General features: G+C 53.3%; 2 protein-coding genes across 10 annotated transcripts in view; one reads left to right on the forward strand and one right to left on the reverse strand.

Annotated features, from left to right (window-relative positions):
• The window catches only part of Chlsn (cholesin), a 106,043-nt gene that overhangs the window by 27,953 nt on the left and 53,565 nt on the right, over window positions 1–24,525 (reverse strand). The gene's annotated exons all lie outside the window — the stretch shown is intronic.
• Gpr146 (G protein-coupled receptor 146) lies at window positions 1,058–16,574 on the forward strand. Of its 9 annotated transcripts, none has more exons than XM_076923467.1 (4): window positions 1,106–1,245; window positions 6,574–6,733; window positions 7,391–7,532; window positions 12,808–16,574. In XM_076923467.1, exon 4 carries the CDS (start codon window positions 12,833–12,835, stop codon window positions 13,832–13,834), a length of 1,002 nt encoding a protein of 333 aa, XP_076779582.1. In that variant the 5' UTR covers window positions 1,106–1,245; window positions 6,574–6,733; window positions 7,391–7,532; window positions 12,808–12,832; the 3' UTR covers window positions 13,835–16,574. The 9 variants fall into 9 exon arrangements, with proteins under 9 accessions (XP_076779581.1, XP_076779576.1, XP_076779578.1 ...); XM_076923462.1 differs by lacking the exon at window positions 7,391–7,532 and adding an exon at window positions 4,423–4,540 and having other exon boundaries at window positions 1,122–1,245; XM_076923464.1 differs by lacking the exon at window positions 7,391–7,532 and adding an exon at window positions 4,423–4,540 and having other exon boundaries at window positions 1,122–1,245; window positions 6,607–6,733.

The raw sequence follows: 24,525 nt of genomic DNA on the forward strand, positions 1-24,525 counted from the left end.
ATAGGTAAGACAATCCAGACTCTCACCAGGAATCCCGAGGGTTATGTATTTATGGTTTAGTTTTGGTTTTGTTTATGTGCCTATGGAGCCCAGAGGTCCACCTTGGCAGTCATTCCTCAGGTGCTGTCCACCTTGGTTTTGTAAGACAGGGTTGGTTTATTTGCGGTGGGGTTGGCAGTAGTTGGTGGCCTGAAGCATGAAAGTAGTAAGCTAGGCTGGCCCCAGGGAGCTGCCTGCCACCTCCCTAGGACGACAAGCACATGCTATCTACCACACTCAATGTTTTTGACAGGGATTCTGAGGGATCAAACATAGGTCCTCATTCTTGCAATTGGGCCAATAACTCCAGGACCCTCCCCCTCACTTTTGAGAGTCTTGCTTTGCAATCCGGGTTGGCCCAGAATTTGCTATGTAAGCTACAACTGCCTCAGATTTATGGTAGTCCTCCTTGCTTCTGCCTCTGGAGTGCTGAGATGGGCACCATCATGCCCAGTTAGGCTCGCGCTCGCTCTCTCTCGCGCTCTCTCTTTCTCTTTCTCTCTCTCTCTCTCTCTCTCTCTCTCTCTCTCTCTCTCTCTCTCGTATGTTTTGTTGTTACTGTTCGTTTCTTAAGACAAGATCTCATGTATCCCAGGATGCCCTTCAGGTGACTATGTAGCCAGGGACAGCCTTGAACTTCTGACCCTCCCCTGCTCTACCTCCTGAGTGCTGGGACTGCATGTATGTATGCACTACTACCTCTGGAAACGCCGGGCTTCCCTGAATGTTAGGCAAATACTGTAAATGGCATCATTTCCACTTTCACGTTGGACAGCAGCTACACAGTGGATCAGGGCTGCTTTCTCCAGACAGCTCCACTTAGGTGCCTCAAGGACCTGGGAATCACGGGTCGTGAAAATTACAAACTATGATGGGGTCAGGTGCACCACCCATCAACCCGCCAGCATTAAAGCGGCCGTGGCAGGCCACCAGGGCTGTCCGTTCAGACTGGGGGCGGAGTCTGCGGGAACTAAACACCCGTGCAGAGAAAAGGGCGGAGCCACGTGAGCTGTGGGTCGGGAGAGAGGGCGGGGCCTGACAGCATTGCTCGGCGGGCGGGGGCGGGACCACGCGAGCAGCCCCCGGGGGCGGGACGGGGTCACGTGTGTACACAGCCCCCGCGGCGTGCGCGCCGTGAGCTCCGCTGCCTCCTGCAAGCCCAGCTGCCCGCCCGCGGCCGGTGCGCGGGCCGCCGCCCAGCGAGCGGTGAGTGGGGCCCCGGGCGGGGAGCCCCTAGCGCTCCGTCCCGGGCCGGAGGGGACCGCGCCAGGCTGCGCTGGGTGGGCGCCAGGGGCCGGGCGCGCGGTCCTGAACCCGCGGCGGGTGGTGGGTCTGCTGCCCGCGTAGGCAGACGGGCTCTCTTAGGACACTACGGTCACCACCTCTGTCCCTTGTGATGGTTAAGAGCGTCAGGACATTTGGATCCCGTGCGTAGAGATAGCGGAACTTGCGCCATCGGCCCTGGACATTCACCCGGCACGGGAGGCAACGCCAGCAACTAGAAACCCCAGCTGAAGGGATACAGCTCCTGTCTGCAGGCTTGCTGACTGGGGCTAACTTAGTACCTGCTGTCCAGAACAGCACCTGCCAATTTAGCGCACCCCGTCTGTGATTATGTTCTTGAGAGCTGCATTCCAGCTCTAGTCCTGACCCAGTAGCCCGACATCTATGTCCACTCCCATGTATCAGAGAGACATTAATAACCTGGGGATAAGCTAGCTTTAAAGAACTATAAATCAATCCTATTGAAACGGCTCTGGACGTGTCCTGAGGCCACTCCATGCATAAGGGACCAGGCACTTTCTCTGAAAGTGCTAGAAGACACTATTAATAATTACACCAAGGGTACGGTCACATTACCCTTAACCTGTCATGTAGGTCTTTGAAGAACTACCACAGGGTCCAGATTTCCAAACTAGAACTTCTGGTGTCTCCCAGGGTACAGTGTGTCAGAGTAGACTTGGTGACTTTTTTTTTTTTTTAAGACAGGGTTTCTCAGTGTAGTCCTGGCTGTCCTGGAACTCACTCTGTAGACCAGGCTGGCCTCGAACTCAGAAACCCGCCTGTTTCTGCCTCCCAAGTGCTGGGATTAAAGGCGTGCGCCACTCTTGAATGGGTTCATGAAGAAAGTTGAGATGCATCCACCCAAACCTAATGTGAGGGCACGTGGGGATTTGAGGCAGGATGTGTAGGCTGAATATGTATGTGGCAGTGGGTAAATGGTGTGCTCCAAGTTGGAGGGGGATGCCTGTGTGGCTCACAGGCTGGAGGAGAGGCTTGCTGCTCTCTTCACCTCAGAGTCCTAGCACGATTCCCTCCTTTAATGACCCAAACATACAGAGACACACCAAGGCCAAGCCTCTGGGGGAGTAAAAGACCACAGATCTACAGAGTAAGTGCTCACAAGTGAGTTTTCTGTTTTCCTTAAACCTGCCCTAGTTCCTTGCTCCTGCCCACTGCCTCTTCGCTTCCCTACGGCCCAAGCTGTCCTGACCCAGCAGCGGGACACTCAACCTACAAGTCTGGCTGGCCAGCACTGGGTCACATGTGTCCCTGAGCTCCCAAAGGTCCCAGCTCAGGACTCCAAGCACCACAGAGGCTTCAAAGAGCAGAGATGACTCGGTCTGCAGAGAGATGTGGTTGAGTTTTCTGTCTGGTTTGAGATATTGCTGACAGAGCCCCTCATCCTAAGACAAAGCAGAGGGGCAGAGAGACATGGATCAGACAACCTGTGCATGACAACATGTCCATCCTGGGGCCTTTCACACCAACAGGAGGAGGAGTTAGCAGTTTCCCCGTTTGTATTAGGAACAGCGTAAATGCAGCAGAGGACTATTGTGATCAGAGCAAATGTGACAAGAGGAGTAAAAATAACCACAGGGCAAGATAAGATCTGTGGCTGTGAGCACTTCCCGCAGGTGAAGCCACACCCAGCTCTTCTAAAAGCTGAGGCTATCAGGAGCCCAGGTGGGGGTGCACGCCTACCCAGTGACTGAAATGGAGACGCTGCCTGTTCTGAGTTTGCTCCTTGCTCTGAGGTCGCCTCTATTTATCTGGTTTTTGTTGTTGCTTATTTCTCCTCCTCTCCGTGTTGTGTCTGCAGTGGAGGCTACAGGCCTCAAACCGTGTCAGTCAGGGAAAGAAGTCCAAGTTAACAAAAGTAAACTGGGAACAAAAGAATAAGAATAATAAGGATAATCTTCCTCCAGGGAAAAAGGAAGTCCAGGGTCCCATACAGGCACCCTGCCTGCTCTGAGGCAGAAGTAATTTGGTCTCATCCTCTCTGTCCCTCACCCAGCTTTCCCGCAGCTGGCAGCAGCCCCTCGGCAGAGAGACAGGTCGCTGTTTTTAATGTATCTAAGGCGAGCTACCTGGTCTACACTCGATCCTCTGCACACAGAGAGACACGGTGCTGTGCTCAGTGTGTCTGAGGCGGGCTGCCTGGCCATGCTCCTTCCTCTGCACTGTGAACTGTGGAGAGCAGAGGCTATGAGAATCAAACCACTCACGTACGTCATTCAGCTTTCTTATCACAGGCCAGGAAGGCGCAGGGGTGGTTACAGGAATCAGCCTGCGCAATCCATGTGCACAAAGCGCCTGCCACAGCCTCTGCCTTCCCGGCTGTGAGCTCCTACGGCTGAGTGTTGTTTGCCAAGGCTTCTGATCATCACTACAAAGGGAAACAAACATCTAGAAGTCATTTTTGAAGCACTTAGTTTTAAAACATGTAGCCAAAGTTGAGTCTCCTGGTGCACGACAAGCAGGTTCCCTTATTCCAATCCATCAGGCCTACAGCAGCTGACGGCCCACGGTGATTGTTTGCATATAAATCAAAATGGTGAAGGAGTTAAGGCATGACTACAGTCCTGTACAAGGGGCACCATGTCCAGTCTCTGCTGTCCTTTCATTTACATATCTCCAGCCAGGCACTGAGACACAGCATGGAAGCCTCATCTGCAGAGACACCACAAAATAAGACGGGAGATGGTGTCATCCAGTGCCTGGCTGAGGGCCTGTGGGGACATGGATCAGATAGGTGTTCCCAAAGGTGCACTCAAAGATCCACAGGTGAACAGGGATCGAGGACCTAGGTAGGCTGGGCCTGTAATGAAACCCAGAGGTATTTTTTCTCTTCCTCCCTCTTTTTTAATGGTATTGGGGGTGGACTGCAGGACCTCATTGAGCATGGTAGGCAAGTGGCCTAAGGCTGAGACACCCTCAGCCCCTCACTGGGGGATTCTAGGCAGATGATCGCCTGCTAAGCCACACCCCTGAGCCTTCTGTTTACTTTGAGACAGGGTCTGGCCCAAGTTGCTTGGGCTGGTCTTGTATTATTACTCTGCAGCCCAGACTGACTTTGAACTTGGACTCTTCCTGCCCCAGTCTCCCTAGTAGGTTGTGCCATCACACCTGGTAGACGGATGGTGCCAGCCTAAGCCGTGAAGCAACAGGCAACAGAGATGGCCCTAAACACCAGAGGATGGGATTTCCTGACTAACAGGCAAGAAATGAAACATGGAGTGTTGAATGAGTCTGCTCCAGCCACATAGGAACAGGAAGCCCTGGGTCTACTAGCATTGTCTGGGGCTGTTGCCTCTGGGCTACTAGTGGCCACCCAGAGTCACAGGAGACCACTATTCTTTACTCAGTGTGGCCATGTTGTCGCTAGAGAAATCCACTAGCAATGAGCTGACTTAGGCCTCGTGGACTCATTGTAAATAAGGCATACCAAAAAAAATGTCAGTGTCTCATCTTTAAATGCTTTGACAGCCCAGCCCAAGAACGGACTTTTGTCCTTGTCAGTTGTGATGACGAGCCGGGTCACTGCTGTGCATTTGCTGAGCAGGGAGCCCCGTGAGGGGTCCAAGTAGCACAGAGCCTCCAGAATTTTAAGTTATGAGCGTAAAACCCTCCCCCGCCCCCTGCTACTTCCCTTCCCAATTCCACATTTCTTGGAAAGCCGTGAACACAAGCCAGTGGAGCCGATTGTTTGCCCTGTAGTTTAACACTAGAGAAACCTCGGGCGCTCACTAGATCATCAAGCCCCAAGCCAGAGCAGACTACATTCGCAGAGCCTCTGCCACCTGATGGCCATGTTGGAGAAAGCCAGGTCCCCCGAGTGACTTCTGGAAAGTCTTGACATTTGCCCTGTGGCTGCACCCCACCCCCACCAATGCCGGCTCATGTGCTCTGGTGCCCATCCTCCCTCTGTTTTCCTCTTCCCATGTGTCACTTGACAGAGTCTGAGCAAAAGGTCACAGACCAGCTTCTGTTGCTCTGATGACAGCTAGGGAAAAGACTAGAGGTCTGTGCCCAGTGCTCCCAGGGCTTAGCAAGCACTCTCGAAGCCCTAGCCCCCCGACGCCCATGCTTGGGGGAAGTCTCCTAGTCTAAATCTGGGGAAGCTGAGGGACAGGATGGCAGTGATCTGTCTCATCAGAGGGGCATAGTCGGTAGGTAGAAGGGCTGGCAGGAAAGCCTCAGCCCCTGTGCCTGTGTGTCATGGGAAGAGGGACTGAGCTCCCAAGAGCTCCGAGCACAGGCTCACTGGCTCATTGTGCCCATGTTCATTTCAACTCTCCTTCCTGAGTGCAGCGTACATCAGGCCACAGGTGTAATCAATACCTGTTGGTAAGGATGCTATTTAAGGCGTGGCATAGTGGCTTATGCCTGTAATCCCATCATGCAGGAGGCTGAGGCAGGGGATTATGAATTCAAGGCATGCCTGGCCTTCAGACTAAAACCCTGTTTAAAACAACAGTAATAACAACAACACAACCCTCTATTTAAAAATGAGCACAACCATGCCTGAAGCACTGATGCGGCCTGTTGGGAACACAGAGGCCCTACGTTCCCTGTGGGGACAGCATCCACTGCTCACCTATGCCCATCTTGCTCTCAGTCCTCGCCACAGTTAAGGAAAAGAGCACCCACACTGTTGGTTCACGGCCCCGGGTCATGATCACACTGCTGGTTCATGGCCCCGGGTCATGATCTACACGAATGTGAACCTGCTGTTCACCACAGGGGCTACAAGGTGGGCTGTGCAGAGGGGCCAACCTCACAGGGTATTATTCCCCTGAACCTGGCTCTGAGCGGGGACCTGCTGACTGGCAGCATAGTGCCACAGGGTGCTCTGGGCAGGTGCGCTGAGATTGTCTAAGGGTGAGCCAGATGTAACAGACACACTTGGAATCCCAGCACTTAGGCAGCTGTAGCAGGAGAATCACAATCTTGAGGCAAGCCTGGGCTACCTAGTGAGACCCTAGTCTCAACAGAATCCAAGACCCCAAAGTTATGTCCTCAGGTCCCAGAGCGAGATGCAAACTCCTGACCTGGACAGGCACTTCTTAGGAACTTCCAGGCACCTGAGAATAGTTATGTTCTGGCTGAGGACCTGGTCCTGCAGGCCTCTGTGGTCTAGGATCCAAATGAGGCTTACTTTCTTTAGTCCTCCTGGATGGCTCAGAATGACAGAGAAGAGGGAAAGCCCATTGGAGAATGTGGATGGATTGACTCTTCCCTTATGCTCAGGAGGCTAACGACGCGTCCATCCCTGCCTTCCAGCTCGGAGGGCACTGGGCATGAAGGACTGTTCAGCAGGAGACCACAGCCAAGTCCTCGGAATGCCAAGGGCAGTGTCTGAGGGAGAGAGAACCACCACCTATGTGCCCACCAGCCTGCTCAGCTCCAGGTACTAATTAGGCCTCACCCCACCAGGATGGAGGCGGTGCTCATTACCCAGCCTTTCTGTCAGGCTTGGAAGGATGATGAACAGGTTGGCTGAGGTCAGCCCAGAGTCAGCAAGGCGGCTTGGGCAGGAAACAGGAAATGCAGAGCCCCAGGTTCTTCCCTGGTGGCTATTCTGAGTTGGGGTGAGGGACTGACTTTGCACTGTCATTCCCTTAGTCTTCTCTCGACACCTTGCTGGGCCCCCAGCAAGCCTCAGTGCCATCTGCACTTGTCACACATGAGGAGAGCCTCCTTGTCCTGGTCTTGGTCCTCCGTGATACCTGTGCCCTGCCCCTCCCTTTGCTGCTTTGTGGGATGGAGGAGAGACTGAGAAGCCATTGGCTGAGAGGTTCAGCTGAGTGAGGACTATCTCTGTTCTCACGCACAGCCAGAGGTGTCCCCCTGCTCCATGAGGCTGGCCTTCTTGCCCTTTCCTTGTTCTTCTGCTGACTTCACATGCTGGAACCTTACGAGCCTTCACCTGAGGTTGCACTACTGTTGCTAGTGTCATGGTGTGTGTGTGCGTGCACGTGTGTGTGCGCGAGAGAGCGAGAACGAGAGCACGTGTAAGCCAACATCATCCATGTCCCCTTCCACTGGTCTCTGTTTATTTTTGAAGACAGTCTCACTGAAGCTGGAGCTCAGGATTCATCTATGGGCTGTCCAGCGAGCTCTGGGGATCTGCCTGTCTCTGCCTCCCCTGTGCTAAAGTGACAGACACACACAGTCTCCCCCAGCATTTCATACAAATGCTGGATCAGGTACTCATGTTTGCATAGCAAGTGCTTTACCAAGTGATCCACACCACCCCCTTACCCTTTTATAACTGTAATTAACAAAAGCAAGTATGAAAGAGGGCAAGTGAATCACTGTATCATTAATGAATTCATTAACAAACTAACCGCAGTCATCTTGGGTAGCCTAAGGCCTGTGTGGTCCTAGCTCCTTTGTCCTCTTAGCCGAGGTTCCTCGTGCTTGGTGAGCAGGTACCTGGATGAGGGGCTTGCTACTTAAGGGCTCTGTCCCTGCACAGTTGGGAGTGAGTCTGGGGCTGGTGTTGGCCAGGTCCAGAGTGGGCAGCACCTCCCATGAAGATGTGGGTAGGGAGGGAGAGTGTGTGGAGTGTGTGTCTCTGAGGAGACACATCTGGGGTCAGTGGAGCCTGAAACTAGCAGGCCAGCTGGGGGGAGGCTGGGCCTTCAGAGACAGAGAGGTCAGAAGAAACCAAGAGCCCCACTGATGGTGTGGGGGCCACTCAGAGCTGGCAGAAGGGCGTAGCAAGGCTGGGCATGATTGGGAGGAGCCTGTAGCTGCCAAGTTAAGAGTGGCAGCCAGCAGGAAGAGTGACAGGGCATTGAATAGGAGACAGGGTCAGGTACTGGCTTGGCTTCAGAGGTGTGAGTTGGTGCTGAGTCTGAGGGCTGTGCGAACTAAAGGAGACCTGGGTAGGTAGGAATTGTGGGGGAGGACTTGGGGGAGGGGAACAGCCCCAAGTAGGAATGGAAGAAAGGCGTGATAAGGGCAGGGTCTGGTGGGATCAGGAGGAACGTGTGTGTGTGTGTGTGTGTGTGTGTGTGTGTGTGTTGACGGCCGAAAGGTGGGGGGCAGGTGGGGTCTTTGGGCAACACAGAGCATCCTCAGCTTGGGCTGGGAAGTGGGCAGTGCTTTGTGACTAGAGGGAAAGTTTACTCCCTGGTCTGCTGGCAGAGGTTGGCAGGGCCCCAGAAGTTGGGTCATGAGTGAACACTGAACTCTCTCCAGCAGAATGTGACACGTGCTGGGGGCAATCTCAGTGCTGGGCCTCTGCTGTCTCCATGTTGTTGCACAGGGTGGCACCTCCCTGGAACCTCCCCTGTCACTGGACAAACTCAGACATCACCTGGCAGGCACAGAGTATACTCTGTGGAGACCACCAGATGATTTCTCCCCAGCTGCCCACTGGTTCCTGATCCAGTTTCTCAGGAAGGAAATTGCCAGATGGCCTGGCTAACTGGAAAGACAGCCTAGCCCAGGTCAGAGGGTGGAAACCAAATCATTGTTAACTGGCTACAGGAAGTCCATCTTCTCCAGCAGCAAGGGGAACAGGAAGGAAGATGCAGGGAGACAGGAACCCTGGGAAGCCTGTGAGTACATCCACACCCACATGCTATAGGGTCCAGCCTCCCCAATTCCCTTCTGTGGACAGGGAGGATAGTTGGCTGAGACCGCTGAACTTGCTGGGACACTACTGTTAGGTGTCTACAGCCTCAACCGGGAAACCCACCCCACTGTAGGGTGCCCCAAGTGGAACTGACTGGATTGAGGTCCCCAAGGCCAGAGCTCTACAGCCACACACAGAGACTGGCTATGGTTCTGGGGCCTTGCCTGCTGCTCCCAGCTGTCATTAGGCCATCCCCCGCTATTCCTCCCCAAGCCACAGCCCACACCTTAAGGAGGGGAGGGAACACTCTCAGGGTGGCCACAGGGACATTCCCAGGGCAGAGAAGTGGGGATGGAGGCTCTAGTGACAGACAGTCAGACCTACGCCTCTGACGTGACTGCTGCTGCTCTTAGGATCTCCCAGCTGTGCCTGCCGGGAGGAGCAGCAGCATCGCCAGCCTCAGGGACACCACTTTTAGAAGATGAATGAAAGCAGGTATTACTCTGGATTTTTTTTTTTTCATCTGAAATAAAAGTTCTGATGAGTAAGAAAATTTCGAACAGCAGTTACCCAGTAGCTGCTAGACAATGCTTATCAGCTGTTCAGCACCTACAGACTGGCAAGAAACACGCCTCTCTGCGGTGCATCCAGGCTGGATAAACAGCACAGCACATCTCTCAGACCCAGGCCATGGGAGGCAGCACATGAATATGGAGGGAATTCTACCCAGACAAACACTACACTGTTCCACACGATGCTTTCCCTGAAGCCCAGCTGCTCGCCCAGCGTGGGCCCTGAGCCCTACCTCCTGCCCCACTTCTCACTGCAGGCCATTAGCAGTCAGGGCAGCTGCTGTGCCCACCAGGCTGCATGGGGGCCACGCCAGGGCAAGCAGTCCTGCCAGGCGACAGTGCTCTGTTGCCAAGTAGTAGCTCCCGCCTGCTCTTGTGGCCCCGGACGGGTCACATGCACGCACATCTGGAAATGCACATCGGGGAGGCTTCGGACCCCCTGCCCCAGCTCTGATGTTTTTCAATTCTAAGCCTGCCCTGTGCCACCGCTGTGCCTTCAAAGAGCCGTGTGTGTCCCTGGGCCTGCAGTGAAAGCGGCCAGCATCTCTATGGCAGAGTCTCAGAGAGGTCCAACTATTTTGTCCTTAGTTCTACAGACAAATGTCTGTTCAGTTCACTTCCTCAAGGGAAAAGGGAACTCAGGACTGAACTAAACTGCTCCGGTCTCAGAACCTGAGCTGTCTGTACCCAACCTGCAGGCAGGCCCTCCCTGCCCAGGGGCTGGATTCTCTGTGGGGCAGATGCAGAACACCCCTCCACCCCACCCCTACCCCCAGCACAGTGCAGAGGATGTGAGTGTATTTGATCTGGAGGGCAGACTGTCCAAGTGCCGCCTCTCCTCCGAAACCAGCTGTAAACACAGATAGGGAGGGGCCTCCGTGCCTGCCAAGGGAGGCAGCAACTTTGTGAGTAATTGACTCAAGGAAAACAAGTGCGGCAGGAGCTGTGTGTGGTGCTCACGAGCGAGCATCGCTGGCTGGGGTTCCTGAGACACGGGCTCTGGCCCGGCATGCTGCCTGCTGCTGGCCTCTGGAGCCCACAGCACAGAGGAAGGAGGGACTTGAAATAAAGGTAGGAGCCTGGTGGCTGTCACTCACTGCTGCTGGCTTAGTGGGGCGGAGGATGAGGACGCTAGAATTGATGACCTGCCACCAATGTGAGTCACATAGACATGAGACAAGAGGGACAGAACAGAATCCTTGGGCACAGTGAGTTCTTGGACAATATACATCTACAGTGCAAGGTCTGCAGGGCATAGTCTCTGTCATCAGAGGACCTCGTGGGCTCTCATAGCCTCTGTTTCCACACTGAGGAATAAGGGTTAAAAGTGGACCAGATGGTAGACTTTCCGTAAAGCCTGAGTCTATAATGCTAACCAAGGCCAGGTCAGCAGCAATGTGGCGGTGGGGCTGGTGACCAGGAGAGGACAGGACACTCACTAATGTCCACCCAGTATCCACAGACTACCCACTCTTCCCTGAGGACTGTGGCACTGTGGTCTGGCAGGTGGGACTCCAATAACGTGAGCCACCACTAGCCACCAAAGCTAGGAGTCACATATCCGATATCCTGGGCCTTCTGTGCTAAGTACCAGAGGAGGCACCATAGAACAGAAGGGAACAGAAGAGCAGTCCCGGAAGAGGTGACCAGAAATGATAGACATGCCACAAAGGGACCCGTCAGGAGCAGGCCAGGAGTTGGTGCACTCTGACCCTCCAGGGGCCAGTTTCTAGTCCCCATGAAGCAGGTGGGGGCACCAAGTGAAACCCATGTCTGGTGGAGGTCAGGGCCACTTACTACTAGGCAGGGGCCCACTCCATGGCCTTGCTTTTGTTCATCCACTGTCCTAGCTGCTGGGAGCACGGGTGAGGACTACAGGGTCTTTACGCAGTGGCCTCCCATGTGCTGCATCTGAATGAGTTCCAGCATCACCTGCTGAGAGGAACCCTGTGTGCCTGACCTGGGGAGGAAGACAGGCTGATGTCCAGAGACACATGATGCCCCAGAATGATGACCTCCCCTGGAACAGACTGTAGAGCAGGACTCGTCTTCCCACCCAGACCTTGCTGCCGGCCTGTGCGTCTGTGGTGGCAGAAGGACGCTCCACTCACTGCTGTGACCCGCACTGCTGGGAACAGGCAGTTCACTCCTGTAGTCAGCAAGTGGTAGAGTAGAGGCCCTAGTCCCAGTGGGGCCAAGGCAGCAGGACCAGGGCCAACACCAGCAGCCTGGCTTCCTCGCTTTGTTCCTGCACTTCGGGAAACAGGAATGTTCGCTTCCAGTGGGTCTGCTCGGGATGCAGTTTCTGTTTTGATTTTGTGAGCTGGAGGTCTGGTTGGGCCAAAGTATGGTTTGAATGTAAAGATCCCCACTAAAGAACTGGGTGTCCCTGAAGAACAGGTGAAGAGGAATTCTCTGTAGATCTACTTGCCAAACTCACATTCACTTACATCAAGACTGACTGGACAGACTGCAACACAGGCTCTGTGCTGCCCTGTGGGTCAGTGACCCTGGGGGAGGAAAGGAATGCCAGGGCTCACCCAGGCCTCCCACATCTCCCAGCATTGCTGGATCTGGGTGCCCAGGAACCTAGCAAGCTTTAAGAGTAACTACAAAGGCCAGCCCATCTGGGGGAAATGATGTGGGCACAATGTAGCGCCCATGCTCAGCCCCCAGGTCTGTGTCACCCTCAGAGGTGCCTGTGCCCCCTCACACCTCCAGGCAGGAGCTCTAAAGGCCCCGCTCTTGGGGGCCCAGGTGCACAACACCCGCACCTCACATTTGTTTATACATGTGCTTGTTCTGGCATACCTGTTCCTGTGTCACACACACACACACACACACACACACACACACACACACACTCACTTTCATGTCCCCCTTGGTACCAGGCAGGCGTGTGTCCACGTCCTACCAGATGACAGGCTATAACTATGTCTTCTACACAAGAACGAGGGGGCAAGGGAGCAGCCTGGCACTGCTAAGTGGTTTGAGGTTCTGTGGGTTCTGTCCCTAGAGTCCCCTAACCAGTGCCAAAAGGCAGAGTAGCCCTGCTCATGGTGATGGACCACGGGCACAGCTGGTGCAGTCGTGGCACAGGAAGGCACACGCAACATACGTCTAACAGTTTCTGCAAAAGCCTCTCTGGTGGCTCACCTGGGATTCTGGCTTCCTTCATAAACAGTCCAGCGGTCTCACCATGGCTATGAATGGCTTCAGCAGCCTGGCCTGGAGCCTCCTGTTTGCAGATACACATATGCTGGCAGAGGCAGGTACACATGTGCACAGGAGAATGGTGTCTAACTCCATCTCTTCTCTCAACAGAGCTGCGAAGCTGGGGTGAGCTGCCATGTGGAGCTGTGGTCCACTCAACAGCACAGCGTGGGGTGAGGAGCCGCTGTGCCGGAACCTGCGCCTGGGGTTGTGGGTCCTCTCGCTGCTCTACCTGGGGGCAGGTGTCCCTGTGGGATTAGGCTACAATGCTCTTCTGGTGCTGGCCAACCTGGCCAGCAAGAACACCATGACCATGCCCGATGTGTACTTTGTGAACATGGCCGTGGCAGGGCTGGTGCTCACGGCACTGGCGCCTGCGTACCTGCTGGGCCCTGCCCACTCCAGGTGGGCCCTGTGGAGCCTCAGCAGTGAGGCCCATGTGACACTGCTTATTCTGTTCAACGTGGCCTCCCTGGTGACCATGTACTCCACTGCACTTCTGAGCCTTGACTACTACATTGAGCGTGCCCTGCCACGCACCTACATGGCCAGTGTGTACAACACCCGGCACGTGTGCGGCTTCGTCTGGGGCGGGGCGGTGCTCACCAGCTTTTCCTCCTTGCTCTTCTACATCTGCAGTCACGTGTCTTCTAGAATTGCCGAGTGTGCGCGGATGCAGAACACGGAGGCAGCTGATGCCATCCTTGTCCTCATCGGCTACGTGGTGCCAGGTCTGGCTGTGTTGTATGCCCTGGCACTCATCTTGAGAATAGGGAAGGAAGAAACGCCCCTGGACCAGGACACCAGCAGGCTGGACCCCTCAGTGCATAGGCTGCTGGTAGCCACCGTGTGCACACAGTTTGGCCTCTGGACACCTTACTACCTGAGCCTGGGGCACACAGTGCTGACGTCACGAGGGAGGACCGTGGAGGGGCATTATCTGGGCATCCTACAGGTGGCTAAGGACCTGGCCAGATTCTTGGCCTTCTCAAGCAGCTCCGTGACGCCACTGCTCTACCGTTACATCAACAAAGCCTTCCCCAGCAAGCTCCGGCGGCTGGTGAAGAAGGTACACTGTGGCCGCCACCACTGCTCCCCCGACCCCGCGGGGATACAGCAGGTGATGGCACAGGCGTAGCTAACCCTCCCAGGGCTGATGTCCTAGGAGAGGGCCTGACCATGAGGAACACTAAAACTCAACTGGACGCACAGCACTTTGTCCCCCAAGCACATGGCGCTCCCAACCCAGGAGACACGCCGAAGCCAGAGTAGCGCAGCCGGGCATTTCTCTTGACATTTGCTGTGTTTTCCCCTAAAAGGCCAATCTTGGTCTTAAGCTGCACTGTGGAAAACAGAGGTGCCTTGTGCGAACAGGCTGCTTCTAACTAACCTTCCCACCTTCCTCCTCAAGGTGTGTGCCTTTCTCCCAGGGACATCTTCAAGGTCAGTGTCCTCAAAAGCAGGCTGACCTTCAGCCTCCCTGGTATTTGGGCTTTCTAAATGAAGCAATGAAATCTAAAGCCAGTATTTATACTTCGTATTGACATGACACTTGATTCTCCTATTATTATTTTTTTAAATAGAAGTGTTAGAAAGAGACCTGGTATTAAGAAGAAGGCACCTGAGGGGAGTGTGGCTGTCACTGATACCAGTGTTACACCTTGAGGACAGAACAGTGTGTCTGACAAGGACAGCTATGGAGCACTGGCCCTCTCCCTAGCCACACGTATCTGGCATCTCTCCTCTACTGAGAGAGGATCTTAGTATAGGCCTGTCTTTCCAGTGCTTCAACATATGCATATACATAAATGGAAGAAAAAAATATGTGTTCTCTTAGTGCCAAAAGTCTTCCAGAGATCTGGATGTGGTAAAGTGTTAGCCAGGCACGGAAGGGAAAGGCAGGATGGTATGAGACCAGGCGCTCCAAGATGACAAGGGACTGGCATTGAGGAAAGGGCCCTGCTTGGACAGTTTCACACGGCTGTGGGGTGATACACAATGAGGCTCACCTCCCACAGGCGTCTGGGTCCAGGCCTCACCCACGTGCCTCTGGGCCACTTACCATCCTTGTGTTTGGTAATTATCTACTCTATCATGGGCAAGAAAAGAATTCCCACCACCAAATACTCTGGGTTACATGGCAAGCCCACAGGTCCCTGCTCCCCAGTTCTAAAGATCTTCATGTGACCATCTCACCTCCCTGTCTCTGGAGAAGGCGGGTGTGTGATCATACTCAGCGGCCTTCCTGCAGCCCCATGGCTGACCCTGGCTGCCCGCTGCTCTGAATCAGTAACTTCAGTTTTATTTATTCTATGCAAACTACATCTCCTAGGATGGTGACTGCTCCAGTTAATTTGCCTTAAGGAGAATTAGGGAGAAACATGAGGTCCTCAGCCCTTGCTGTGACCTACTGGGCATGCTCTTCATGCATCTTCAGCCTGACTTGCCCTACCATTCCCCCAGGTGCAGAGCTCTGAGACTCTAACGGCGCCAGGCTTCCCACCCTGATGGCCACACTGAACACCTTAATGCTTGCTGAGGAAACAAGAACCCTCACCATGAAGGTTCTAGTTCAGCCTGGCCTGCAGGCCAACTGTAATTCTCCTACAGGTGAGAGCAAGCCCAGGAACTAAGGTCACGTCAAGCCAGAGGCAACCTGAGCTCTGTGGGTCACAGAGGAGACAGGCTTCAGGTGGCAGGGTCCCGGTTTAACAGTCATTGTCCTAACGACCATTTTACACCTTTGCTCTAGGCAGAGGTCCACGGGAGGGCGGACCCCAGGTCCAGGAGGGGTTCTATGCCCTGGAATCATCCACCCCAGTCACCCCCAAGCAAGGGGGGAGAGGCCCAAATCATGTTCCTTTATTGCAGTTTCTCAGTGGCCTTAGGTACAAACTGACCAAGGTCTAGAGGACCCTTGAGGGACTGGAAGCCAGGACGAGGACCATGTGACTGGCGTCAACTGTAAAGCCACTTGTCCTGCAGGGACAATTCAGTGGAGACCCAGATGACTACCTGGGTCTTTCTGGTGGAGCCACACATGGCCAGAGCAGTGGCCATCTGCAGAGTTGACCCCTTCCTTGGCTGTAGACACCCCTAGACCGATGCACTCTCCCACCAGGGCCCCATTCCCACCACCTGCCTCCCTCCTGCCCCAGTTTCCCATCACATCCACCCACGCTCAGCAGTCACTGGTACTGGGACAGCGCTGTCTCTGATCCTGTGCTAAGTTCATCACGTGTCCCCAGTGTCAGCTTCCCAATCCTGCCCTGCACCTTACAACCTCCCAAAGTAGGAAAGGACCTAAACCACACAAAGAGGTTACTGCAGTGGTTGTGCGTGTGCGTGTGCGTGTGCACGCGCGCGCGTGCCACTCAGTGATACTTTCTTGTGTGAGTGTAAGACTCCAGGCAAGACACACATTTCCCTAAGGCTTGTTAATTTGGCTGTCGACACTTCTTGATGGTTTTAATTTACAATGAATGCTCTTATTTTCATTAACTCGTAAGAAAGCTTGCCGCATGTCATTATTCAGGATTTCAGAAAGTGACCTTTTTCTTGGGTTTCCTTCGCAATGTCACATGACATGACATAGGAAACCAGGCCCACTGCTCACTGGGGCAGGTATACCCAGGAACCAACAGACACCTGTTTTGTCACAGAAAGCATTCAGCGAAGGTCAGACCAGAGCAAACTTATGACCTTAGACTGTGTCTGGTTCTTGGTTTTAAGCCGGTGGGAAGATGTGGGTATTCTCACTCCTTTGCTATGGGATCCACCCCAGTGGCTGGATCCATTTGCCGAAATTCTGTGAATGTGAAAAAGAAACTACTGATGAGATTCACACTTCTGAAGACTATTAAATTATTTAACACGCATCACCCTGTTTCACTTGATGTTTTTTTTAAATGGTGGGGGAGGGGGGTAGAAACCAAGGCTTTGTATCAGCACCTACGACTAATCAACAGTCAGGTCCAATGTCTTAGTTCCTAAACTATGTGTGTGGTTTGTATCAGGAGCCAACAAGCAAAGTCCCTTAAAACTGGTTGTTTCTTGGCTGTCTATGCAGCTCAGTGGCAGAGTGTTTACGTGGCATACACAAAGCCCCAGGCTTGGTACAGCACCCACATGACCCTGGTGTGGTGGTGCATGCTTACAAATTCATCATCTGGGAGGGGGGAGGGCAGGAGCATCTTTGTCGAGGAGTTTGAATCTGAGCCCAGCTGCAGGAGACCTTGTCTCAAGACAAGGTCTTTAGGGCTGTGGAAGTGGCCAAGGGATTAAGAACACTGGCTCTAAACCAAGTATGGAGGAGCACACCTATAATCCCAGCACTTGAGGGCAGAGGGCAGAGGGCAGAGGGCAGAGGGCAGAGGGCAGATGGATCTCTATGGGTTTGAGGCCAGCCTGGTCTACAGAGTGAGTTCCAAGACAGCCACAACTACACAGAAACCTTGTCCCCCCCCCCCCGCCCCCCCACCAACAACACTAGCTGTTCTTCCTGAGGACTTTGAGTTCAACTCCCTGTACCCACAAGGCAGCTCACAGTAATCTACATCTCCAGTTCCAGGGACTCGAACACCCTCTTCTGGCCTCCATGGGTAACTACACACACAAAAAACAACAAAAATCTTTCTTTAAAAGATTGTTTCCACTCATACTATAAATCTCAGCATTTTTTTTTTTTTGTTTATTCTATAGTTTGTCTACAGAATTACATGAAGCTGGTAAAGCAAGAGCTGCTCAGACGTCATGTGCCCTGTGGCTGCAGGCCTTATGGGTGACAACGGGAACTTGGAGCCGTCACTCAGCTAGTCATAGGTTAGCAAGGGAAAGGCGACACCTGTGTACCATTCTACTTTCCCCCAAGATGTCAGCTATCTTTAGGGACAGGCTGAGAGTCTCCTCACAACCTAGCAGTTCCCAGGAGGCTCCTGGTACATGTGGGAGGGTCTGTCCCAGCAGCAGCTGCCTCCACTTTGCACACAGTGCCAGGTGATAAGTGAACCAGTAAGAACCTGGGCGTGATGCTCATGAAACAGTCCCGGTGCAATCAGTAAGGAGCTCGCAGTCTGGAGTATGCTGTGAGCTTGCCTGGTTTTGCTGAATGCATGTGTGAATGAACGTGCAATCGAGGGTGTGCTTTTCCTGTATTCTTATGGTGCAGTCAGCTTCGGCAAAACCAAGAGCTGAGGTCAGGAGAGTCCAAATCCCCATGGATCCAACTTATCTTGAGGCACAGCCACTCAGGAAGATCTCCACGGTCCTGTCTTTATTTGGCACACCGTAGTAGTGCAAGGACTGGACTGCTCCCACAGTTGGGTTTCCTGGCCTTCCTACACTGTTAGAGATACAACTGGCAGGGTCCCTGAAAGATACACCAAAAACCTCGGCAAGCTGAGATACTCCTGCTGCCACAAGGCCAGGGCAGATAGCCTCTGGTGATGCCTAGCATGCCCAACAGTTGGCAGCATGGACAGGACCAGCGGTCCACAGGACGCTTTCTAAGGTAGGAACTCAAGCAGAGGTTACCCTAAGCCATCACATGCACTTCAGGCCTAAAGAGCAAAGGCAGTGCCAACCACACCCCCAGACTTAGTCACTCTTTTCTTCTGGGCTCCCGGGGCTTCTTTCCAACCCTAATCTGAGACAAATCATAGCTATGTCTCTGGGCTTCTTTTTAGAGGAGGGCTGGATGAGCCAGGCTCCTGTCTCTCAGCTCCCCTAGCTGCCCCACAGGAGGGAGCCAGAGTGTTCCTGGCTGATGTGTCAGGCGAAAAAGGGAAGGACACAAAACCTATCAGTGCTGAAAAGTCACACTCACTATGTGTCCTGATCACCCACCCCCTGCTTCCCCACTCTCCTATTTCCAGGTCTTCCTCCATGTACATAATATATATCGTGTGTGTGCATGAACAGTCACCTGGACACCCGCCAGCCTGCCTCCCTAGGCCAGGAAAGGAGACACTATCTCTGGGGCCCTGAGGAACTTTCTAGAATGATGGAAACGGTCTCTCAATGGGCCACTGGATATATGGCTGCATGCACCTATCAGAATTCATCAGCCAGGAACCTGGAGATCTGTCAACTGAGTCATGTATCTACTGGCCCTCAGTGTCTCCTGAGGAGAGGACAAGGACGGCCAGTCCCATGCCTTCTCCATCATGAATGACATGAACCTGGGAGACACATACAGAACGCTGTAAAGTGAGAAGTGCTGTTGCTTTCAAGCTATGAACAGAAGAGCCTGTCTTAGGACTTCCCTGGGTTTGTGTTTCAGAGCTCCACCCAGTGGCCATTAATGGACTTGCCGTCGGTGACTTTAAACCCCCAACAGCCAGCACAGGCCAGGGACAGGTGGCCAGGAGCCAGGAGAGGGCAAGTCAGGCAATCACTATTAGCTTGCCAAGCCCAAGGCCCTCCCACAATAGATAACGTGGGCCCCAGCTAAGCGTCCTGTGCAATCCCACTGATGTCCACCATCTCCATTACACAATAGATTTACATGGAGAAATGCTCTGATCTCTAGCGCTTCTGAGAATGAAGCTGGGCTCCTACACAACTTATCCTAGTCTGTCTTTGCCACGTCATGGTTAAGCCGAGGGATGACAGGTCTGGGAGACAGCATGGCTCTCAGAGGGATGAAGGCCCTGTCACTGGCCATTCCTTCCCTCTGCTGTAGAGGACACTTACAGCCAGGGCTGCTCCCCTTCAGCCTTCTTGCTCTCAAGTCACAATCAGCCCTTTGGCGCCCTAGCCAGCAGGGGCAAAGACCCCACATGCTCCAGTGATAAGGCAGGGCTGGTCTGTGTGCAGGCCCACTGATGGACTGCTAAATACCATGTGGGGCTCTCAAGCCACAGAAGCTACACCTGCTGTGCCAGACGCTGCAGTGGATGTGGGGTACATGGGCAAGGCCCTGTCATATAGCACTCCCACTGCAGGGGGCTTATGAGACCGAGGACATAGGCTCCCCTCTCCAGGCTCCAATGGTGGCAGCTGCTTCTTCTTCTTCTTCCTCCTCTTCCCCTTCCTCCTCCTTTTCTTCCTTCTCCTCCTCCCCTCTTCCTCCTCCTCCTTCTTCTTCCTCTTCATTTTTGTAAAGGCTAGTACCACTATGCCTGCACAGCCTGTATACTATGCATTTCCCTAACAACTACTATGAGCCACCTATACCTTTTTTTTTGTTTTGTTTTGTTTTGTTTTTTCATGACAGGGTTTCTCTGTGTAGCCCTGGCTGTCCTGGAACTCACTCTATAGACCAGGCTGGCCTCAAACTCAGAAATCTGCCTGCCTCTGCCTCCGAAGTTCTGGGATTAAAGGTATGTGCCACCACCGCCCCCCTACCCCTCCCCTTTTTTAAAAAAGATTTATTTATTTCATGTATGTGAGGGCACTGTCGCTGTCCTCAGACACAACAGAAGAGGGCGTCAGATCCCATTACAGATGGTTGTGAGCCACCATGTGGTTGCTGGGAATTAAACTCAGGACCTCTGGAAGAGCAGTTAGTGCTCTTAACCACTGACCCATCTCCCCAGCCCACTCCAATGGCTTCTTGGGAAGAGTCTGTCTTGTGAACCTGGTACTTGTCAGGTGTCCTTAGAGTCCTTCAGGAAAGCCAGAGGGTCCTGGCTCTACTCAGTGAGTCTAGATTGTCTAGCTGTGTATTCCCAAGTCCTGTGTCTGAGTTGAAGGCAGCTAGGAGAACGGGGTTCTTCTCAGGTCTCATGGACTCCCGACACATTCTTGGTCAGCCACACCTACAGGTTCAGGTCTGAAAGTCCTGTAGACAATTACAGGATCCAGGCTCTCTGTGGCTACTGGAAACTCTGCCTTGGTAATACCAAGCCCAACGTGACGATTTGTATCAATTTGGTAGGACTCAGAATCACCTATGAGACAAACTTCACACATTAGTCAAAAATGTTCTAGATTGGGTTAACTGAAGAGGGACCCTCCCTGAATGTGGGCAACTCCAGTCCACAGGCTAGCATCCCAGATCATAAAAAGAAGAAAGCAAACTAAGAAAATAACAATGCTCACTAAGAAAACCACAATGTTTACCTCTCTCCGATTCCTGACCATAGAAACAATGACTGGCAGCCTCCTGTGCACGCCTCTGCCTTCCCTGCCATAATGGACTGGACCCTCTCAAGCCAGGAGTCCCAAGTCAAGCCTTCTTCCCCTAAGTTGCCTCCTGTTAGATGCTAAGACACAGCAGCAGCTGATGTCCACACAGACTGGAGAGGCTGGGCTGCAACCACGCACACTCACACAATGCAGGCACACAGGCACACAGCCCCACAGCCCCACGGCAGACACAACACTGCACAGACACAACTCAGGACCGTGCTTGCCAAGGACTCGGCATGCTTTGGCTCACATCACGGCTTCACCCTGAGATTCCTTGTAGCTGACTCTACATGGCTGGTGCGGCCAAGTGTCAGAGTCTCTCGGCCCTCGGCTGGGCAGGGAGGGGGAGAGCGAAAGCATGGTATAGTGCCCCGTGTCCTTTCACTAAAAGGGAGGTGGTGGCAAAGGGTGGTGTGCTGGTTAGGGTTACCACAGCTGTGATGAAACACCATAACCAAAAGCAAGTTGGGAAGGAAAAGGTTTGTTTGCCTTACACTTCCACAGCGCTCCGTGTTCACCACTGAAGGAAGTCAGGACAAGAACTCAAATGGAGCAGGAACCTGGAGCTCATGCAGAGGCCATGGAGGGTGCTGCTTATGGGCTTGCTCAGCCTGCTTTATATAAAACCACCCACAGTGGTCTGAGCCCTCCCCAGCCAATCACTAATTAAGGAAGCGCTATATAGGCTTGCTTACAGCCCAGTTTTATGGAGGCATTTTCCCAACTGGTGTCCCCTTCTGACTTAGCATGTGTCAAACTGACATAAAATTAGTTAGCACAGGTGGAATGGTAAGATGGGCCTGCCTTCCCTTGGGTCTGAGTGCCTGGCCCACGGCTCCAAGCTAAACAAAACAAATGGCTGTTGGTAAAGCACTTGCCTGGTGAACACAAGGATCTGAGCCCAGGTTGCAGAAATAAAGTACCAGGTGTGGTAGAGAGTGCTCGTCTGCGAATGATGGGGTTATGGAGAGTTAGATCCTGGGTGCACTGACCAACCAGCCTGGACTAATTTGTGAGAGGCCAGGTTGGGAAACCCTGGTCTCAAATAAATAAAATTCAAATTGAGTGGCTGTGGTGCACGCCTTTAATCTCAGCACTCGGGAGGCAGAGGCAGGTGGATATGTGAGTTTGATCTACAGCCTGGTCTACAGAGTGAGTTCCAGTGCAGCCAGGGCTACACAGAAACCCTCTTCCAAAAAACAAAAGCAAAACAAAAAATTCAAAATCAAATAAACAAAAACAGTTGCTGGGATACGGCTCGGTTGGCAGAGGGCCTGCCGGTCGTGCATTAAGCCAGGGATCCTAACCCTGGAGGGCATAAACCAGGTGTGGTGATGCACACCTCTAACCCAAGTAGAGGCAGGAGGATTGGGAGTTGAAAGTTCTAGAGAACCAGATGCCACCCTCAAGGAAGGGCCTGCAGCTGTCACTTACAGTTAGCCAGGCGATCAGTTGGTGTTGTATTGGGGACACAACACAATGTCTTCCTAAGAGACATGTGTTGGCCACCATCACTCTGCAGACTTTCAGGGAAAAGTGCCGGCTGTGTTCTGGAGATGGCCACAAAGCAGCTCGGACACATGGTATCCCTGCCCGTCTCTGTATACCCACTGCAGCAGGCTCGGGGCTCAGAAGGGTTGGTGAGCTACCTGAGCCTAGCCTTCTACATGTGTCCCACCTAACCAAACTATATGCTTAAAACAGAGGAATTATAAACACACCCCACAAATAAGCCGGGCTTAAAACGTAAAGCTGTGCTGGAGGTGAGAGGGTCAGAGAAGTCTTCAATGCTGATGCACTATGAAACAACACCGAGAAGCCCTGTCTGCTTTCTGTCCCTGGGCTTTGTCTCTTTTCAAGTGGAATCATGAGATGCGTGGCATTTTGTGTCCAGCTTCTCCCACTGTGGTGTCTTGAGGGCCACCTATATTGCTGTGTCAGAACTTGCGTGGTCTTCGTACTGAATGGTGTCTGCTGGACAGATGCATGGGTGAGCTCTTCTGGTCGCTCCCCCCACCTGGCTGTGTGAATGGCCAGCTATGGATCTTTGTGGAAAGGAGGGCCATCCTGTGAGCCTTCCCTCCCCCCAGCTCCCAGTGCAGCTGTGTAGACAGAGAAGCCTAGGGACACCTTACTGCCCAGACCATCTGTGGCCTGTGGCCAGGTGATCACAGCACAGGTGACATCAAGTGTATCCTTGCTAGGTGTGGTGGCACAACACCTTGATTCTAGCACTAAGGAAGCAGAGACAAACTCACTCTGAGTTTGAGGCCAGCCTGGTCTACCTGGTAAGTTCCAGGTTAGGCAGGGCTACTACTGAGACCCTGTCTCAAACAAAAACCCAACCAACTAAACAAAACAAGGTGCATCCTTAAGAGGGGACAGGGAGGAAGGCAGCTACCTATGATGGGTACATCATAGGCTCAGATGGAGAAATGACAAACAGGGAAGGGAAGGCCATGATGGAGTCAGCCAAAGCCTCCCAGCTGGTGGAGAACCGCACTATGGTAGGGGGCAGAGGGGGAAGGAAGCCACGCCTACCCTCTGTCCCTTCCCTCCCTATGCAAAACTTGTGTGCCTCCCCTTCTTCCCACCCACCACAGACTCTGCTCTTGGTGTTGGGGGCTCCTGGTGGGGCAGGACTATAGACTGTGCAGGTCCTGAGCACAGCAGCACGAGCACACAGTCTGAGGCCACATCTTGCTGTAATCCCATGGCAGCACATTCTGAATTCTAAATTCCCACAGCAGCATGTGCATGCAGTCCAGGAGCCGAATGCTTGCAGCAGCATGAACAAGCAGCCCTGGGCCATATCTTCCTCAATTCTGAATTCCCACGGCAGCATGTGCACGCAATCCAGGAGCCACATCCTTCTGAATGCTTGCAGCAGCATGTGCACGCAATCCAGAGACAGCTCCCTGAATTCTATTACCAGGTCAGAGCAAAGGTTCAGACCAGCACTTTGGGGCTGACGGCACACGTCCAGGCAATCACAAGTTTAGGCAGGGGTCATAAACTGAAGAAGGCCTGTGACATCAAGAAGTGGTCCCTGAATTAGAATGGAAGTCTGCCTGGGAGGTGGTTCATGGCTGGGGCCCTGCAACATCCATGAGAACCAGAGTTTACCCAGCACTGACTCCTTTGTCATATTTCTGGGGCTACCAGTTCACCCACAAGCCAACCTGAGCTCGGGGGCTATCACTGCTCATTTCCCAGAAGGACACTAAGGCCTGGAGATGGAGTATCTAACTCCAAAGACCACACAACAGTGAATGCAGAGAGAGGAACCACAGCAGTTCTGTCTAGGCACACACGCGAGCCAGGGCTGTCCCACACACTGCGCTCAGCCTAAGGATGAGCATGGGTCAGAAGCATCAGTACCTGAGGACATGGAGGGCCACACCAAGGTATAGAGGCTTGGGGTATACACCTGTGCACTGACTGCAGCCAGCTCTGCAGGCCCCTTGGGGTTCTAGTGCCTGAGCTGTTGAGGCTGGGGCAGGCTGGCCACTACCTCATTTCAGCTCAAGCTGAAATGCACAGCCTCCCATGCCTGTCCCCAGGGGCTTCTCCTTTTGGGCCCAGAGCTGCTGCTAGGCACTTCTCTGTGACAAGCAGAAGATCACTCCAGAAGAAGACTGATAACATGGGGTTGTCCTTTCACCAGGGGATAGGGTGTATGACACACAGAGGGCA

Source organism: Arvicanthis niloticus, chromosome 24, assembly GCF_011762505.2.
Source record: "Arvicanthis niloticus isolate mArvNil1 chromosome 24, mArvNil1.pat.X, whole genome shotgun sequence".
NCBI classification, from domain to species: domain Eukaryota; kingdom Metazoa; phylum Chordata; class Mammalia; order Rodentia; family Muridae; genus Arvicanthis; species Arvicanthis niloticus.